The sequence below is a fragment of the Chelonoidis abingdonii genome, chromosome 6, assembly GCF_003597395.2.
Source record: "Chelonoidis abingdonii isolate Lonesome George chromosome 6, CheloAbing_2.0, whole genome shotgun sequence".
In the NCBI taxonomy this organism is placed as follows: domain Eukaryota; kingdom Metazoa; phylum Chordata; order Testudines; family Testudinidae; genus Chelonoidis; species Chelonoidis abingdonii.
In genome coordinates this window covers 57,549,184-57,566,768 of record NC_133774.1, presented here as the reverse complement: position 1 = coordinate 57,566,768, position 17,585 = coordinate 57,549,184, and the positions used below count along the sequence as shown (strand labels likewise).

General features: G+C 40.6%; 1 protein-coding gene across 2 annotated transcripts in view; it reads left to right on the top strand.

The window, feature by feature from the left end:
* Positions 1 to 17,585, top strand: part of CCNH (cyclin H) — a 33,345-nt gene extending 15,760 nt beyond the window's left edge. Inside the window, exons 3-9 of one of the 2 annotated variants that reach the window (XM_032782686.2) lie at positions 666 to 739; positions 1,037 to 1,247; positions 2,287 to 2,450; positions 6,050 to 6,120; positions 8,107 to 8,218; positions 9,325 to 9,385; positions 17,369 to 17,585. In XM_032782686.2, the coding sequence (XP_032638577.1) occupies positions 666 to 739; positions 1,037 to 1,247; positions 2,287 to 2,450; positions 6,050 to 6,120; positions 8,107 to 8,218; positions 9,325 to 9,385; positions 17,369 to 17,407 (732 nt within the window). In that variant the 3' untranslated portion in view covers positions 17,408 to 17,585. The other variant, XM_075067056.1, reaches the window with a different exon arrangement.

The following is a 17,585-nucleotide window of genomic DNA, read 5'->3' as shown; positions in this document are numbered from 1 at the left end:
TAAGGAGGCGGTTAACTCGATATTAATGACGACGTCGTGTGAACGGATACAGCGTTAAATCGGTATATCGGCCATTAAACCGATTTAAAGTCGCAGTGTAGACCTGGCCTTAGGCACCTATCTCAGCTCATGTCCCATTGAGGGGTGGGACTTAGTTCCTGCCCTTTGCCTCAGTATTTTCCACTGACTAGCTTAGATTGCTCACCACTCAGCTTGCTGGCTTGTAAGGATTCTTTTCTTAGGTGCCTAACTCTCCCATGCATTTTATGGGGAGCCTAGGCACCTTATTCAAGGCTGAGGATTCCACTGTCCACTAGATTGCTTATGTGTTATGTATTGCCATGCCGTTAGGTCCTTTTGTGCATCTGGCTCTCTGTGTCTCAGTTCTATGTGTGTACTTACACACCCTATTTATTTTTGTGTGGACAGGGTGCAAGATGTAACAATACCTTGCAGGGTTATTGAGGATAAATACATTAAAGGTGGGGAGCTGCTGGTTTTATGGTGAATGGGGGTGGGGGCAGATAAGTACCTTAGATAGATAGTCTTGCCCCATGGAGTGCTGAAATGTCTTTTTAATTGTGTACATTCTGTGTGTTGAACATTACTTATGTGCTGTTTGTGCTATTTTGCTCAAGTGGCCCTTACTGACTCTTTATATTTAGGGCACAGCTACTATGTACTTCAAACGTTTTTACCTCAATAACTCAGTGATGGAGTATCACCCTCGAATAATAATGTGAGTAATCGGGACACTTTGAATTTTACTTTTAATGTTTGTCAATATTGTCATATCAAGTAATTTATGAAAGCTCGAGGACATTAAAGAGCCTGGACTTCTACCTGTTTTATATAAAACAAGAATCTGAACAGTGAATTTTTGTTACTTTCCCTTTGGGAATAGGTTTTTGTATTCTTCAAAACCTCTTGCTTTCAAAAAAGGGAAATAAAGACTCTGAACCAGAATGTCTGTGTATGATAACAGCATGATGCATGCCGCAGAACTAAATTATGTTTATTATGCTTCTTTTCCAAGGTTAACATGTGCATTCTTGGCATGTAAAGTAGATGAATTTAATGTGTCCAGTGCGCAGTTTGTTGGTAACCTTCGAGAGAACCCTCCAGGTCAGGAGAAGGCTCTTGAACAGATCTTGGAATATGAATTACTACTTATTCAGCAGCTGAACTTCCATCTTATAGTGCACAACCCTTATAGACCATTTGAGGGATTTTTAATTGATTTGAAGGTAATTACTGTCTTCCTCCTCCCTGTACCATTAAAAACTTGGTACCAAGGTAGGTATTTATTAATATTCTTTAAAATGCTAACTTCATTTTATAAAACCATATTTGTTAATATTTCAAAGTATTGTGGGGATTGCCTTTGGGCCCATTTTGTAGTGGATCAAATATGTGGAGGTTATATGGCTGCTAGTATTTTGGACAAAAACTTGGTCAAGTGTGGGACTCCTGAATTGAAGGACCACAGTATTACTGACCCTTATTTTATATTTATTTTTTTTTTAAACAAGTTAGAACAGCAGTTGTCAAACTGTGGGTCATGACCCCATTTTAGTGGGTCACCAGGGCTGGCATTAGATTTGCTGGTGCCCAGAGCAGAAACCCAAGCCCCACTACCCAGTGTTGGGTCTGAAGCCAGAGGGCTTCAGCCCTGAGTGGCAGGGCTCAGGTTACAGGTCCTCCCACCCGGGGCGGTGGGGCTCAGGCTTTGGCTTTGGGCCCACTGCCCAGGGCTGTGGGCTCAGGTCTCAGTCACTCTTCCTGGGGTCATGTAGTAGTTCTTGTTGTCAGAAGGAAGTGGCAGTGTAGTGAAGTTTGAGAACCTCTGAGTTATAATATGCTAGAATGGGGCGGGAGGGAAAGCTCTTTATGACAATCTGTTAACCAGAAGCAGTCTTCACGTTACAGTATTCAGTATACAATAAGTTAATGTGTGTGGGGGAAATCTCATGAATGCAAGTTTGGTGTATGACTCATGTTTTGTCATTCTCTAATGTAAAATGTATCCTAGAAAGTCTTGGATTTATACTGTAATAAGTGGGAACACATCTGAATTGAAACATCTCTGCTTTATATGTGGTCACTAAACATTTCAGGATAGTTTTTTAGAATAAGATACCCTCTTAAACTTTGCTTTTCAAAATGCCCTTTTGATTCATATGCCACAAACTTTGATACAGAAGAATAGGAACAATTTTACACTGAGGTCGTATATCAATAAGATTAAAAGACAGCAGAAGTAATGTCTGAATATTTACTTTCTAGACTCGTTATCCATTGCTGGAGAATCCTGAGGTCTTAAGGAAAACAGCTGATGACTTTCTCACCCGAGTAGCTCTGACAGATGCCTACCTTCTGTTTACACCTTCACAAATAGCTCTCACTGCCATCTTATCTAGTGCTTCCAGGGCAGGAATTAATATGGAAAGGTAGACTTTAATTTTTGTTGTTGCACAGGTATGGCTTAAATGACTGATTTTGCTGTGGGAATTAATTTGTTCCAGGTGCTAGATACCTTTATACAGATAGGCACTTAACTGTCTGCTTCAAATGGTGAAGTATCACTATTTATTTTTTCTTTTGCTGTTGGAAACAGAATGTTGCACTAGATAAGAAATAAGTGTCTGGTCTTTAATATTCCTCTGAGTTTTTGCTTCCTCCAGTTGTCTCTCATGTGGCCCCATTAAAGCACTACAGACTTTCAGTCTGATCCTGAAGGGGCTGAGCATTCTTGATTCTCATTGGCTTCGGTAAGAACTGAAGGTTCTCTTAGGCAGCAGCAGCTAAAACTTACAAGAGCTCTAACCATTGCCTCTGGCTAGTATTTCTGCTCCATATACTTGGAAACAGACTAGAGAAAAGTGGCTACGGGTATGTCTACACTGCAGTAAAACAGCTGCAGGTGACTGTTTAATTTGCATGGCTGCAAAATTGCTGTCTAGATGGTCGATCTAGAGCCTGGGCTCTGGAACTTAAATTTTAGAGCTCTGTAACTGTGAGTCAGTCAGTTGACATGGGCTAGCTACACAGGGCCGGCTTTAGCCTGATTCCCCTGAATTGGGCCCCGTGCCCTAAAGAAGAGCGCCTAACTTAGGCACCTTTTTAATTTTTACTCGTCCGGCGGCGCTCCGGGTCTTCGGCGGCGGGTCCTTCACTCACTCTGGGACTTCGGTGGTGGGTCCTTTAATGCCACAGAAGACCTGGAGTGAAGACCTGGAGCGCTGCAGGATGAGTCATCCCAGCCGGGGCCCCGTCAAAACTATTCATATCGTGCCCCACACTTCCTAAAGCTGGCCTTGTAGCTACGGGTATTTCACTGCAGCGTAAACATACTTTTAAGAGCTTTAAAGTAGTGACATTGTTTTGCTGATCAATTTCCAATTAAACTGATAGTGGCACTCTAGTTGGCAGAAGCTCCCTTGTTGATTTCCATGGTATGTGTCAACTGAGAGTTAAAAGGGAGAGTTTCCAAACATTACATATAAACTTAAAGATTTGGCAAGTTTTGAAACGTCAGGTGGTAAACTTTAATGAGGGGGAGGGGAGGATATTTTTGTAAAACATCTCTTAAATAGGTACTTATTTATAGATATTCTAATAAATTTAGCTACACTGGCAATTTTCTTTGTCTTATGCCTCAGAGCACCCCTGAGTATGGGGTTATGTCATAACCTCATACCTGGAATGTGACTACATTACTGTAATAGCTGCAGGTCTGGACCACTGAAGTTCAGAATGCAGAATGGCTTTCACTATGCCCCATCTTTGATCACGATAACTTCCAAAAGTTTCATTCTTTGGACTGCCCATGTTTGAATTCTGTCTTAAAGTGAATCTCTTGTTTTAAGTTTGAACAAAAAGCAGTTTGAGAATGATGTGGACGGGGAAAAATAATGTTCCCTCCCAACCAACGTATAGGTATGGTTTCTTATACAAACTGATGTGTTTTCCCAGGAACTACAAAAAGGTTTGAATGTTTCCATTTGATAAGCATAATGTATCCCAGTTTCATGGCCTACAGTAATATTGCGCAGGGCTCGGATGTCCTGAATTCTATTGCAATGTCTCTTCCATTGCCTGGCCTTGATTCTCTGCATATCACCAGATCGCTGTTGTGGTAGAGCTATAACTTATTCTCTACACCACAGTGACTAATTAGAAGATTGCTTCAAATCTCAATTTAGTTATACCACCTCTAGAATGGGGTTATAATGCCTACCCACCATTTCTGTAGATGTGGTCTTATGTAATTGCAAAATATTATTGTAGTCCAATAGGACTGGAACTGCTGCCAGTCTTTCCTCTCTACACTAGATTGCTTCCTGCTTCATTGGTAAATAACTATATTTTGGGTTTTACCTGAATTTTAAGCTAATTGAAACTGTTTAAATTCACCTTGTGAGCCCTGTGTTTACATAACATTTATGTACAAGTGCTCTAACTTCTGTCCACAGAGTTTTAAAAGAAACAAATTGTAGGTTAGAAAGTACATTCCAAAAAGTAACGTCCAGGAAATTGGTAGTATGTATGGTACTCACATGGATTTCATTTTCAGTACAACTGATCTATGCTTTTACTTTCATATATTCCAGAGCCCGTCTTTGTTTTTGAAGTGTTTTGTTGGACGTTCGAACATAAACTGTCATTTGATCTGGGACAAAAATGTTATTTCTAAAGTGAAAGAAAGGTCATAGTTCATGTGTTGTTCATTCTGAGCTATTTTACAACTTGCTGAACAAAAGCAGATTAAGTTTCAGACTCCTACATTATTGCAGTAGTTCCCAAACTTTAATAGCCTGTGAACCCCTTTTACTAACACATCAAGTCTCATGAACCCCTTCCTAAAAATGAATATTTCCAGGGTTTTTCTCCTTTACCTTAGTATAAATTATAAAAGCAGTGATCTTGGAAATATAAAATTTGTTTTTATGACATGCTTATTACACACTATTAATTATTATTTATCATTACAGTATTTTTATTACTTTATGAAAACGGCGACACTCTTCAAAGATCTCACTTTCGTAGCTTGTATCACTTTGAATAAGCCTGTTATAAGACAAGGCTCCTATGTTTCATCAAGGACTATCAGATGTGAAACAGCAGGAAGGGATTTAAGAAGCCAACTCAGTTCTTCCTACAGAAGCAGTCAGGTTTTGAGCAGTCCATGCAAACAGTACATGTTACAAGAAAGCTTAAACTTGTTCTTCATAATAATTTAAAAAACAAGACTAGCTGCCTATTTAATTTTAAAACCAGCAAAAAATATTCTCCTCCCTTTCCGTTCTTATAAGGAGTCCTGAAGTTTAAATCTCCTCAGTGTGATAGATATGCTTGCTCTGATCCTCTTAGCTCTTGGAAGTCCAGGGGCTGCTGGCCTGTGCTGCCCGGGATCCCTCTGGCCGCCATTAGGGAATTTTTTCCCGAGAACCCCCTGTAATATTTCGTGAACCCCAGTTTGGGGACCACTGCATTATTGGAACAATAGTATTCGCTATTGCCAGTAGTACCATTGTGATTGGCACAGTACAAATGCGTATATAAATACTACACTTCAAGAATGGATAAGTAGATAAGCTGAATGTTCCTCTTTAAGTGATCAGCAATGAAATAGTGACTTTAAAAAACAAACCATCAAAATAGACTTGTCAATACCCCAGTGAGATGAAAGGACACACCTCAGAGCCGCTTGTCTGCAGATTTGGGAAGATGATTTAGTTTACTTACTAGAGTTTTTATTTTGCAACATTAAAGGCGATGATGATGATTATTTTTAGTAGCAGTTCAATTTTTAAACCCATCTGCCTCTCTTAATGGTGTTAGATTTAGCTATTTATGCAAGGGAAAAAATATTTTACTATAGAAAACAAGTTTGTTCAGTCATGTTGCTAACATCATAAAGCTCTAACAGTCAGAACTTGACACTGTCATTTGTGTTAATAACAATGGTGCAGCTATGAAGAATGTGTTGAATTAATCAGTTACTGTAGTAACTTTAGATTTCCACATTTTTCTTTCTTTTTTGTAGCTATTTATCCGAGTGTCTTGCACTGAAAGAAAACAGAACATCTCTGTCCCAGTTACTAGATGGAATGAAATGTAAGTAAACATTGTGCTGAGAAGTGTTCATTTTTTCCCAAACTAAATATTTAAGAGGTGGCTTTGGAGCAGTTTTGTGTTTACTATGTACAAGCTTGCTTAGCTGTGTTTCTTCAGGCACAGCTTACACCAGACACACAGTATACCACTCTTCCTCACTTCAAAATTGTTGCAAGCTTAATAGAAAAAAGGGTCACAAAATGAACCAGTTAGCAGCTTAAAAAATAAAATTTGAAACCTAGTTTTCTGTACAAAAAACAAAATTAAAATAAGTCTAGTAATGATGCACTGAGCCTTGATATTTTTATCTGTAACAAGGTCTTGGGGATTGACCATGCTTTTGAAAAGTGAGAGCATTACTTTTGATATCTGCTGCTGTTGCTACTTGTGATTTTGGGTGAAATATTTTCTTGGTTGCTGTTAAGTTAGAAATGGAAGCAGTTTGCTTTTACTCATATTTCAAGTTTGCAGAAACCTGCGGATTACTACTTGTGCCACTAGAGGGTACATTTCCTAAGCTAAATAACTTTTTTAAAAGTTTAATAGTGACCTGTAAAGGTTTCGTCTTTTAAGACTCCTCTTGCTTCCTTTTATTAACTGCTTTGTGATATATAAAGAAGGCTTGAAAGAGATTTAAGCATTTTTTTTTTGTTTATCTTTGTCTTAGAAACATCAAAAATGTCAAATCCAGTTTTGCTAGAGAATGCATTCTATGCTTTGATGCATATTGTTGGCTGTCACACCTTAATAGAAAGGGGCGGGGGAGATGTTGAATTCTGAATAAAGACTTTTTCTCCAAAATATTAGTCATTGAAGTTAAGTGTTAAAAACAGTCAAAAGATTTCAGTTGCTGAACTTGCAATTTCGTGGCCCTTGTGAGACTGTTATTTCACAAGTGTTTTCCAGACTAGATATTTCTAATGTAAAAAAATGATGTGAATGAACCTCTTTTCCCTCAAGGGAGGGAAAAGAGGTTCATTCACATCATATTTTATATAAAATCACACTCTCCCTCTCCCTCCAGCCATCATATATTTTCATGGGAAGCTTGCCTTTAGATTAGGACACAAGAAGAAAAAAATATTTAAAAAAGCAAACCTACCAGTGGTACAGAAAACTGGTAATGGTAAAAATGTCCCTGTTCTTTCTCTTATGCTTGCTGAAAAATGATGAATTTAGTGTATTAACAAGATTGAGACTAATCTTTTTATTTTTAAGACTTGATATCCAGTGCAGAAAGTAAAAAATATCAACATTTCCTGACACTTTCTAGTACAGTAATGCTAGCTCTGCATTATCACATGGGCTTGAGGAAATCCAGAATCATGATGAGTACTAGTTTCAGTGTAGTTCTTTGCTCTGAACTTACACTGTATCTTGACACTACTTAGAATAAATCCTCTGATGTAAAGTGACAGTTAAGACTCTTACACATGTAATCTTGGGTTCTCTAAAATGTAAGAGTATTTTCTGGTTTTCTAAGATGAGATTTTGTTTATGAAGTCATTTGAAAGAAGTATTCATTTTTTTCTTCAGATATCTAATATTTGCTTTGACAAATAAAAGGGTTTTATCTGGTAAACTTTCGATCTAATTAAAATGATCTGTAGTGCAGTGTATGTACTATTGCAGCTTCTAGATGTCTGTTGAAAAGCTAGCTTTGATACCTTCATTAGATTACAAAGGCAAGAGGCCATGGCCCTATTGAAGGGGCCTTCAAATCGTGCCACTAAATTCTTTATAAACTGTTTTGATTTGACTAGATCTTTCCAAAATAGAAATGTGGTTTGAATCATATCTTGTTCTTAGTACACTGAAGAGAGTCTAGTCTATTGGACTAAGTCAGGGCTGTGAGGCAGGGGCTCTTGAGTTCTAATCATGGCTATGCCACTGAGTCTTGGAATAATTTACAGGAATGTTATGAGAGTTAATTAACTTATTGCAACTAATTCATTGCTTTGAAAACTTGTGGTGGTACCTCTATAGGCATGAAAAATCTCATAAAGAAGTATGAACCACCACGGCCTGAGGAGGTTGCCACTCTAAAGCAGAAGTTAGAGAGATGTCACAGCTCAGAACTTGCTCTTAATGTAAATGTGTAAGTAGAGATTTGGAGCATTAAGGAGTTTTGACTGTTTCTGCTTTCTTACACTACCAGTTGGAATTATCACTTTCTGCAGTGATATGCTAGCTTTTATAAAATGTTAGTTTTGCTTGCACTGTACAATATATTCAGATAAAAATGAAAATTGGTTTAATTTATTAAACTGAATATCGTACTTGTTTGTAAAATAAAATGTTTAATGTGCAAAACAGTATCGCTAACAGTTGCTAAAGTAGGGACTCCAGGGTTCATTTCCCTTTCTGGCCACTGATTTACCACGGGACCTGAAGCAAATTACCTCTATGTGCCATTTAATCTATCTAAAAATGGTTAACAGTTGCCTAAAAGGGTGTAGTTAACAATTTGTTTATCAAGGGCTTAGCGATCCTTTTAATCAAATTTCTGTAAAATATACCCTATAAGCTCTATCATACGCTGGGTTGTTTATAAGCTGATTTTCCCCCCCACAAGATGGATAAGTAAAAATGGAAATTTTTATGACCTGTTCACAAGCTGACCCTGTAGTTCAGGGGTGAACAAACTTTCACTCCCGGGTCATCAGGATAAGCCGCTGGGTGGGCCAAGATGGTTTGTTTATCTCCAGTGGGCCGGGTTGGGCGGCAGCTGCTTCGGAGGCTGCGGGGAGAGCAGCATGGCCAGAAGTGGAGAGATTCTGGCTCTGTTGGTTGTGCTGCCTCTCCTTGCGCCCGCTGTTGTGGGGAGGGGCTGTGTCCCACCTCTCCCTCTCTATACCTGTTCATAAGCCCGACCCCCTTCTCAGGTGCTTCCCTTTTTTACTGAAAAAATTTGGCTTATGAACCAGTATATACAGTATGCCTTTTTCTTGAAAATATCTTTTTGTGCAGATTGTAAAACTACACTATTCCACGAAAGATCTAAGACTTTGCTTTTAGGTAGCAAAGTGAAGTGGCAAGAAACTTCCAGCATTAGTGAAACTCTCAGTGCATTTTTGTTTTCAAGAAATGTACAATAGAGATTGAACTTAAAAATGCTAAGGGTAAGGAAGAAAAAGAGGCTAGTATTAGAGTTGAACTTTCTCAAATGTCTAAATATCTTGTATTTTTCTTTGTGGCGGTTAGAAAGAAGAGGAAGGGCTATGAAGATGATGAATATATTACAAAGAAATCTAAAATGGATGAGGTTAGTAGACATGTTGCAGAAGCACTGTTCATATTTTCTCTAACAAATTTTATCATTCTTGTTAGTGAATACTGTTAAAATATGTTCTGGAAATTGTTTCAGGTAGTGAACATTTCACAAGCCAAGCAGTTCAAAAATGGCTATTTATTATCTGGATGTTTTTACAGTAACAGTAAAAACATGCCTCCTAATTTCTTAAACATTCTAGCTTATTTCCATCACAACTTCATATAGAAAGGGTTTGTGGCTATGAGGAATCTCTGTGATCCAGGTTAAAGTGGTCAGTCTGAGAAGGGCTTGACATGGTTTTCTGGCCACAGGAAGTTGGTGTACTGCTCTTCAACATCTCTCTCCTTTCAGTGTATTATGTTACCCCTTATTTTTTGCTAGCCTGTATCCTGAGGAGTTTGACCAAACTCTGGCTAGAATTCTGGTTTGGTAAAATTTTAATTTTATTTCTTCTTTGGATTTCTGTCTCATAAATTTAACTGAACAATGCAATAGGAAGAACTACTTTATTCATATATACAGTTTGAACCCAATAGGATGGAGTAGTTTAATAAACAGCTTTACTGTTGGTTCTAATTGCAGTAATTTGTGAGAAGTCAAGTACTGTTTTTTCACTCTTAGGAAATCAGCTAATTTTCAGATTAGATGGTATCTGGAAACTAGCTTCTGAAAATTAGGATGAAGCAGTGGGGAAGCAGACTGAAACTGCACTGGCTTCACCTAGAAGCTATACCAATTTTTTTTTTCTGGTCAGCATTACTGACACTTTCTGTCCCCAAGATGGGAGCCAACAAAAAGGAGTTAAGTTACTTAAGAATTCAGTCCAGAAAGTGGGTAGAAAAGAGTGTTGAATTAATGAAGTTCTAGTGGCTTGGAGTGCAGAAGGAAAGCAAGGACATATTAAAGGCTAGCTAGTACTACCCTCATTCTTGCCATTTTTTTTGTAAATTAGGAGTGAGGTAGGGATTTGGGCTTGTTATGGTAGCACTAAGGAACTACCATATGGGAAAGTAATAGCAGAATGGAGGTAATTGGTCATTACAAATGGGAGTTGTGGCTTTGTAGAATATATTCAGGGTAGGACTTTAGGAGGGTGTAAACCCTGTTGGATAATGCTGCCTCATGCCAATAGATGGGGAAATCACTGCTCTTACTGGATTCTTGTAAGTTAAAGGTCAGAAGGTGGAGTCTACTCTGCTTTTACTGCAGTGAAAGGCTTACTTGGCTAGATTAAGTGGAATTGAAGTCTGTCATGGTTGCGAATTTAAAGCCTGTTGGGTGAGGTTGACAGTCAAAGTTGTATCCTATAACTAAAATGCAGGGCTTTCTGGTGATATCTGCACATAAACTGCTACAGCAGCACATCTACAGTGCTTCAGCTGTACTGCTTTAGCAGTTCAAATGTAGACACTTGGTACAGTGATGGGGAAAGGTTCTCCCATTGCTGTAGTTAGTCCCCCTCCCTGAAAGGTAAGAGGGGAGGGATAGCTCAGTGGTTTGAGCATTGGCTTGCTAAACCCAGAGTTGTGAGTTCAATCCTTGAGGGGGCCATTTAGGGATTGGTCCTGCTTTGAGCAGGGGGTTGGACTAGATCTTCTGAGGTCCCTTCCAACCCTAATAATCTATGATTCTATGAAAGGTGGTAGCTAGGTCAGCAGAGAAATTCTTCCATTGACCTAGTGCTGTCTGTGTCAGGAGTTATGTGGTTTTAAGGGATGTAGTGTTTTTTTGTTTTTTTTTTTACACTCGTGAGTGATATAACTGGGTCCACCTACATTTTTAGTGTAGACCTGGCCTCTGTTTCATATAGTTATTGACTCATAATGGAAGTTAAGGTGTCTTACCATATTTCATAAACTTGAGCTGTCACTAGTTGTGTATTAATTTGAGAATTGCTGAAATTAGCCCATGATTTTAAAAAGTGAATGATTTTTAGCGTCCTAGCAAGACACCTTAGAGGGGCTTGGCTCTTGCTGAGCACCCACCTGTTGAAGGCAATATGTCTCTAGTGGGACTTCCAAAATTGTCAAACACTCCTGATGATCTTGGCCTTAATTTTCTAACAATGTTCCTATATTAAAAACTGCAGAAATTTGTATATTTTAAAAAAGGATCTATTCCATAATGTTACTTGTTCAAAACTTGTTTTATGGAACAATGGCTGTTGGTAAAATTAAGCTTTGGTGTCTTGTCTGTTTTTCACATGTGAAATTTTCTTGAAGAAAAGATGAGACAAATGCAAAACAAAATATGAATTAACCAGATAGCTAAAAAAACACACTCGTGCTCTGTACCTCAGTTTAAAACCGCATCTTCAAGAAAACAGAGGAAATTACTACCAGAAATCACACTGATTCTTTTTTCAGAACCATATAAGCTTATTGCTATGCTGTAACCACCAGCTGATGGTAGATCTTTAAAGTGGGTCAAGTTTTACTTTTTTTGTTTAAATCATAATGTACCCTAGAATACTGATAGCCACCAAGCCTTCAGGTCTAGGGAAGTGGTGCTTTGAGTGATTGTCCACATGTATTCCATTACTGGTGTACATGTGCTTCATGCACGTGGACAGATTTTATTTTATTTATTTATTTATTTGGCCAGCAGTGTCTGTTGGGGCCATGCCTCTGTGCTGGATAACCCACTTCTAAAAAGACAAAGAGGTGCTAGCAAGTTCTTTCAGATGGATTTGAATATCTTTACGTGCACTAGTTCTTGAATCACTAGTAGCGGTCGCAGTGCATGAAAGATCCAGGCAGCAAGGACCCCAAAAATAACTTTCAAGGAGACATTTTAAAAAAAAAAATTAGAGTAATTTTTTTCCCAAATCAAGAATGCACTTGTGCATTGTAAATTACCAGGTGCTCTTGTCAGAATAATTGGGACGAAGTGTTGTAATTTATTGGAAAACCCCCTCGACACAAGGAAGTCCATTGTATCTGTGGGGAAACTGGTAACTTGTTCATCGTTGCAGGTGCCATTATGTGTGTTGGACACCGCAGGCCATTCAGTGGCCTCGTCCATTGCTGTGAACAGGGATTCATGGTTACAGTCTTTAGAAATCCTTAAGGAAGTCCAGGCATTTGAGGACCTCCTATTTGAAAGTTGTGAGCTCATTAATGCAAGAACTGATGAAGCCCTGCAGTGTTTGAAAGATTCAAGAGCCACTCTCCATTCCTTAGTTTACATGCCAGTGTTCAGGAGAAGGCAGGCTAGGTCACAGTACTACTCCAGACAAAAGACATGTTAGTCCACAAAGATCATAGGAGCTGCAGAGAAAGAAGCAGAGGTTCAAATGCAGAAAACCCTCTGCTGCCTTCTCATCTACTGCACTGCCTGCATCAACCTCATGGCATCAAGTTTGACTTGCTGATTGCGATACAGAGTTTCTGGAGAATCAGTACCCTTCCTTCATTTTTTAAGCCCTAGAATCTATTACACTTAGTGCTGGGTCTTGGAAGTCATAAGCTTGGGTGGTATTTCATTTAATTTTCCAGTTCCTTCCAATCCTCCACTTTTTCGCATCCCTCTTCAGTGACCCCTCATGAGATTCTGCTAAAGCGAGACATATACTCTCTTCTAAATCTCAGAGCAGTAGAAGAAGTGTCCTTGGAGTTCAGAAGGAAGATGTCTTACTCCCATTTTTTCTCTAATCCTGAAGAAGTAGGGCTAGTATCTAATTAATTCTAGGTTTGAGCTGCCTCAACAAGTTCATCCATTGTTTCAAAGTCAGGATGGCAAACCCATGTCTCTATAATCCATTCATTAGATCCAAGACAGATTTGTAGCTCTTGACTTACAAGATGTATATTTTCATGTATCAATTCACTTGCCACACGAAGACCTCATAGTCCAAGTGGGAGCATCTCACTACCAGTAGCGTCCTTCCCTTTGGTCTCTCAGCAGCACAAAGGATATTCAAATGCTGAGGCAGCAAGGGATCCAGGGATAGCCTTACCCTGATGAGTAGCTAATTCTCGGATGATCACTGCAACAGGTGAACAATTGTCTTTTCATCACACTGGGATTCAGGATCAGCAGAGTCCCAGTCATGGTTGCCAACCCAAAGAATAGATTGCACAGGGCCTGTGTTAGATTACAGATCATCAAGAGCTTAGAGCAAGAGAGGATCCAGAACTTAGTGGACCTCACCCACCATTTGTAGGCTCACCTACAGCCATCTTTGAGTGTGCCACAGACTCTTGGATCATGTGGCTTCCTGCACTACTTATACAGAATGCCAGACTCCATTTATGTTCCTTGCAAGCCTGTTTGAAATCGGTATCTACCCAACAGACATTGCCAAGGCATGAGGATGCAGGTTCCCTGGGAAGAACTTTCCATTATTAAGTTGGTGGAAGGACCGTTTCCAGGTATGCAAAGGAATACTGTTTTCTCCACTTCTGCCTAGGAAAGTGCTGGCAACAGATGCCTCTGTTAGGATGCAGAGCTCACCTAGAGCACCTACAAAACTAAGCCTTCTGAAATCCCAGAGAGACTCCTCTTCATGAGCATTCTAGATCTCATAGCTATTCATCCGTGTTCAGTATTTCTTCTTGTGTTACATAAACTAACAGACCAGGTGATGATGGACACACATCAGTGTTTTGTCAACAGACAGAGAGAAGGTGCTCAGGGCTAGAGCTGTTGTATTGATCATCAAAGCAGTAGCTCTCTATCTAACCAGGCTTGCAGAATGTCTGACCTAACAGACCACCACCTCAGCAGTAATTAGCATACTAGCATGAATGGACTAATTTTGTTCTGTGGAATCTTCTGTAGGTAGTGGATACCAGTCAGTAGACCTGTTTACTATAAACCAGAACAAATGCCAAACATTTAGCTCAATGTGGCTATGTGAGGGGGTTTGAGCCCTAACTCCTAGTCAGATGCTTTTCTTATCTCATGGACTCTAGGGATAATGGAATCTGTGGATAGTCCCCCTCTAACACAGAGTCTAAGCGGAACAGTAATGATCATGTGTAACCCCTTTGGCCCAGGCAGTTCTGATATGTGCACCTAATAAATGGATCATCTGGGCCTCGGATAACATTACCTGTCTCACCTGATGTGATCTTAGAATGGAGGTTGCATGCTGGCTGAACTGCCCTGAAGCAAGCTGTTCAGCTGAAGTTTAGAATATATTGATGCAGAGCTGAAAAGACTATGCAGCCCAATGGAGGAGGAAATTGGGCAGGCCAACACTACTAGTTTCCCAAAATAGAAGATACTGGGGCTTCTATCCCTAAAGCAGTCATGGCAGTCTACTGCTGAACATAGCTTTATGGAGCTGATACTGTCTGCATGTCTTCCTATTCAGGGTTACACCATTATCCTCTGTCCCCTACTAGATCAGGTCAGATTAGATGATCAGTGATCTCTTCTGGCATTACTAAGGAATGTAGATTTTTCAGAGCTCTCATTCATGGTTTTCCGCCCAGTGTGAGTTCTCCCTTCTTCCTAATACCTTAATCTAATTTTAGCTGGGTTAATAGCAGCTCCTTTTGAGCACTCAGCAACTTGCCCTATGCTGTCTGAAAACAGCCTTTTTAGAAGCTATAACATCAGCTCACTGGGCTCATCCACCATACGTGGTGCTCTACAAAGACACTGATCCTCAGGCCTTAGCAAAAATCTCTATTTCATTTAAATTTGATGCTTCATCTGCTACTTTTTTCCACACTGCTCCAACCACAGGAAGCTAAACTGCACATCCTTGACAGTAGTGAGCTCTCTTTCATATTAGCTTGACAGAACAAAACCTTTAGGGCAGGGGTGGGCAAACTTTTTGGCCCGAGGGCCACATTGGGGTTGCAAAACTGTATGGAGGGCTGGGTAGAGAAGGCTGTACCTCCCCCAAGGAGTCTGGCCCCCCTCAGAACTCCTGACCCTCACCCCACTCCCTGTCCCTTAATCACCCCCTCCTGGGACCCCAACCCCCCCCTGCTCCCAGTCCCCTGACTACTCTGACCCTCTATCCACACCCCTGCCCCTTGACAGGCCCCCTGGGACTCCACACCTGTCCAACCCAGTCCCCTGACTGCCCCCCAGAACCTCCGCCCCATCCAACCACTCCCTCTCCTTTGACTGCCCCCCAGGACTCCCCGCCCCTTATCCAACATCCCAGCCTCCTTACCATGCCACTCAGAGCAGCATGTCTGGCAGCCGTGCCACCTGGTCAGAGCCAGACACACTGCTGCGCTGCTTGGTAGGAACACGCAACCCCACCACCCAGAGCACTGGTAGCATGGCAGCGGGGGAGAAGCTGGGGGCTAGCCTCCCTGGCCCACGAGCCGCAGTTTGCACACACCTGCTTTAGGGGCTCCTTAATACAGATAGGGTGATAGTCAGTCTGTCTTTTGGGTGGATATTGCCTGACCTAATGGGCATTTAATTATATTGCATCATGCTCCTGAGTTAGCTAGATTAGGTCCATCAATGCAGCTTAGAGTCTATTCCACCTGGGCTCAGGAATCTTCTGCAGCTTTTCTTGGAGAGCATAATTTCAAAACTTGCAGAGCAGCTATGTTTTGATCAGTATACGTTTTCACCCAGTATTACGTGAGGACTCAGTATCTGATGCCTGTTTTACCAGAGCCATCCTGCAATCGTTATTTAATTAGGATTTCTAGCACCCACCTCCGACTGAGATTGCTGCTTGCTAGCCACTATAAATGGAATACATGTGGACAATAACTCACAGAAAGGTTACATACATTTACAGTAATTCTTAAAGGTGTTGTCCACAAGGATTCTACAGTCCTAGATGGAGTCCTGGTCAAGTTGGATTCTGAATTGGCAAAGGAACAGGGGGAAAGTTTGAGTCCACGCTGCCTTATGTCCTTAGTGAGAGAGAGAGAGGATATCCAGGGTACAGGGACAGTCCCAGTGGACACTGTTGGCCAAAATAATCTGATCTCAGGAGTATGCATACCACATGTGGACACCACTACCAAAAAAACCAGAATTACTGTTGGGGTAAGTATCCATTCTTCCTTAGCTGTATTTCTAGATATAGTACTATTCACATACTGTGTTGTACAGAATATGAATACTAACAGAAGTAGCCTCTCTTGGGTGTGTAAAACTGTAGTCTCAACAGTGTAGTTCTACACAGGGACAAGACTGAGTTACACCTTTTTCTGATGTTGTGGAGATGGTTCAGTATCTTTAAAAGGATATATATTGTCTTAAAAAAAGCCTTTGTGTTAAAAGTACGTTTCCACTTCATTCTTGTGATGCAACAGTTAATGTAGGCCATCTAGTCATTGCTTTGTTTAAATATAAACATCAAATTACTACTCCATGTGCTTTGAGAGGTATATCACAGCTACTCCTGTAGTATTTGGAGTCTTTACAGTTGAGCATATACAGTAAAAGCTTTGGTATTTACCATGTTGGGGGATTGGGAGGTGCCAGGAAGTAAAATTCCAGTTAAGAGGGAGGGAGTTTAGGTGCAGGAGGGGACTTGGGGCATAGGGTTGGGGTGCTGGATCGGGGCGGTGAGATGTCCCCACTGCTCCTAGGCCGAGCTGGCTCCACAGCTCCCATTGTCCAGGAACCTCACCCCGTGGGAGCTGTGGGGGCGACACCTGTGGGCAGAGGCAGCACACACTACAGTCTAGCCATGCATCTGCCTAGGAACAGCAGGGACATCTTCTGGGAGTTGCCCAAGGCAAGTACTGCCCTGATCCAGCACCTCAAACTCCCTTCTAGAGCCTGTACCCCAAACCCCTTGTGGCCATTCCTCCACCTAGGAGCTGCAGGAACATGTTGCCACTTGTGGGCAGTCATGGGGAGCCAGGTATGGAGCCTGCTGGCCTTGCGTCAGCTGGCCTATAAATTGGACTTTCAATGATCAGAAATACTAGTTTATAGAGCTTTCCAGTTGATAAAGTGATAGCACTGCTTTTACTGTACTGTGTATGCTTGTAATACAGATATTCAACTTGATTTTCATCCCAATTATTTTAGGAAGAATGGACTGATGATGATCTTGTAGATTCACTGTAATTTAAAAGGAAGATGCACCTGGCAGAACTTTGGGAACTACTTATCCACCTCCTGCATCATGTTGGATTCTCATTCATAAAAACTTTCTCTAGCTAACAACTTATGGCAGGTTCCCAGTTTGTCATGGGATACAGAAGAACTGCCTCTTTATAATAAATTGATTTGTATTTTATTTAAA